This window comes from Prionailurus bengalensis, chromosome B3, assembly GCF_016509475.1.
Source record: "Prionailurus bengalensis isolate Pbe53 chromosome B3, Fcat_Pben_1.1_paternal_pri, whole genome shotgun sequence".
Classification (NCBI taxonomy): domain Eukaryota; kingdom Metazoa; phylum Chordata; class Mammalia; order Carnivora; family Felidae; genus Prionailurus; species Prionailurus bengalensis.
This window is the reverse complement of record NC_057355.1, coordinates 148,569,530-148,571,413: the sequence shown is the minus strand read 5'-3', so window position 1 is coordinate 148,571,413 and position 1,884 is coordinate 148,569,530. Positions and strand designations below refer to the sequence as shown.

At 44.6% G+C, this 1,884-nt stretch overlaps 1 gene segment (V, D, J or C); it reads left to right on the top strand.

Annotated features, from left to right (window-relative positions):
- Nucleotides 1-635: 635 nt before the first annotated feature.
- Nucleotides 636-1,544, top strand: LOC122469641. The segment is given in 2 exon segments: nucleotides 636-884; nucleotides 985-1,544. Coding segments are annotated over 2 exon segments (591 nt in total).
- Nucleotides 1,545-1,884: the final 340 nt, after the last annotated feature.

Here is a 1,884-nt window from a genome sequence, read left to right as displayed (position 1 = left end):
CTGAAAGACACAAGTGCCACCTGCTTTGTCCTTTCTCTGGGTGTCATATCATTAGGAAGGCCATGCACTTACAAAATGAAATTTATTCTCTCCTGTAGATATGTCTTATGTCAATTGAATCCTTACACTGGCTAAATCCCAGAAGAAAAGAAGGGAAAAGCTTTCTTCTCCTACAACTGGAAGACGTAACCAGAAAAAAATAGGGAATAAAAAAAATAAAAGACATTTAAATCAGTAAGGAGGAAGGAAAATTACTTGTTTGCAGGTGACATTGATCTCAAACATAACAAAACCCTAGAGATACCACAAAAAATATTAGAACCAGTTTTGTAAATGAGGAAAAGAGCAGGATGCAAAATGAACAAAGAAAATAAATAAAAATAAACCACCTGTGATTCTACACACCAGCATGAAAATACATGCAAAAAAATAACAAAATTATACAAGTGAAAATGGCACAGAATAAAGTATTTTGGGTTAAACTTCAAAAAGTATGTAAAATACTTGTAGAGTGAAAATGATCTATGTTGATGAAAGACCTGTAAAAATGCACACAGGACTGCAAATACACCTGTACTCACTGAATACAATTATTCATATTGTCACAGCACCATCTACACAAACTAAACTACAAGTGCGTCCCTAACCCTGTTGTTCACTTTTAAAGAATCAAATCTAAGACTGGAGCTTCATATATATGTCAGAGCACATGCAAATGGGGTCCTCTCTATGGTGATAAAACCAGCCCATCCCAGACTCTGCAGCTGGGAGAGGAGCCCCAGCCCCGGGAGTCCCAGGTGTTCCCATTCTCTGATCAGGACAGAACAGACACCTCACCATGGAGTTTGTGCTTGGCTGGGTGTTCCTGGTTGCTCTTTTAAAAGGTAATTCATGGTGAACGAGAGACACTGAGTATGTGAGTGGATATGAGTGAGACCAGTAGATGTGTGACAGTTTCCTGACCAAGATGTCTTGTGTCTGCAGGTGTCCAGTGGGACGTGCAGCTGGTGGAGTCTGGAGGAGACCTGGTGCAGCCTGGGGGGTCCCTGAGACTCACCTGTGTAGCCTCTGGATTCACCTTCAGTAGCTATGGAATGAGCTGGGTTCGCCAGGCTCCAGGAAAGGGGCTGCAGTGGCTCGCATATATTTATGATGATGGAAGTAGCACAAGCTACGCAGACTCCATGAAGGGCCGATTCACCATCTCCAGAGACAACTCCAAGAACACGCTGTATCTGCAGATGAACAACCTGCGGGCCGAGGACAAGGCCACATATTACTGTGCAAGAGACAGGGTGAGGGGACCTCGCTGGGAGCCCAGACACAAACCTCCCTGCAGGAGGGGATCAGCACCACCAGGGGGCGCACACTATGCACAATTCTGCTTTGTGTTGCCAGGAGCAGGTGCAGATGGAGGTTACAGGCAGGTTTCCTCTCAGGGTCTGGGGCTTCCTGTCCACACAGCAGTTTCTCCAGGGAGCCTCTCTGGTCACAGGATTCTGTGTTTACCTATTAACTGTGTGAATTAGATCATTGTTTTCATAGGAAAACTACCCTACCATGCACAAAGACACAGTTGTTTGCATTGCTTACTCCTGTCCCTCAACATGAGTGAATTACAGATTTCCTGAGGCACAATAGCTGAACATTTACATGAGTCCCAGATGCACTCCCTGTGCAGCCAGGACCACAAGCTCCCACAGCTCCCCATTATCTTCACCCAGCCCTTGTCCCAATCAAACAACGTGACACTTCCTTCATGGCACTTTGCTACTCAGGACTTTAAATGAGCTACAGCTTTATTCAATTCCTCTAAACAAGAGATAAATCATCTCCATGTATTAGTCAGGATTCCCTCGAGCAACAGAACCCAAAGCACATTGG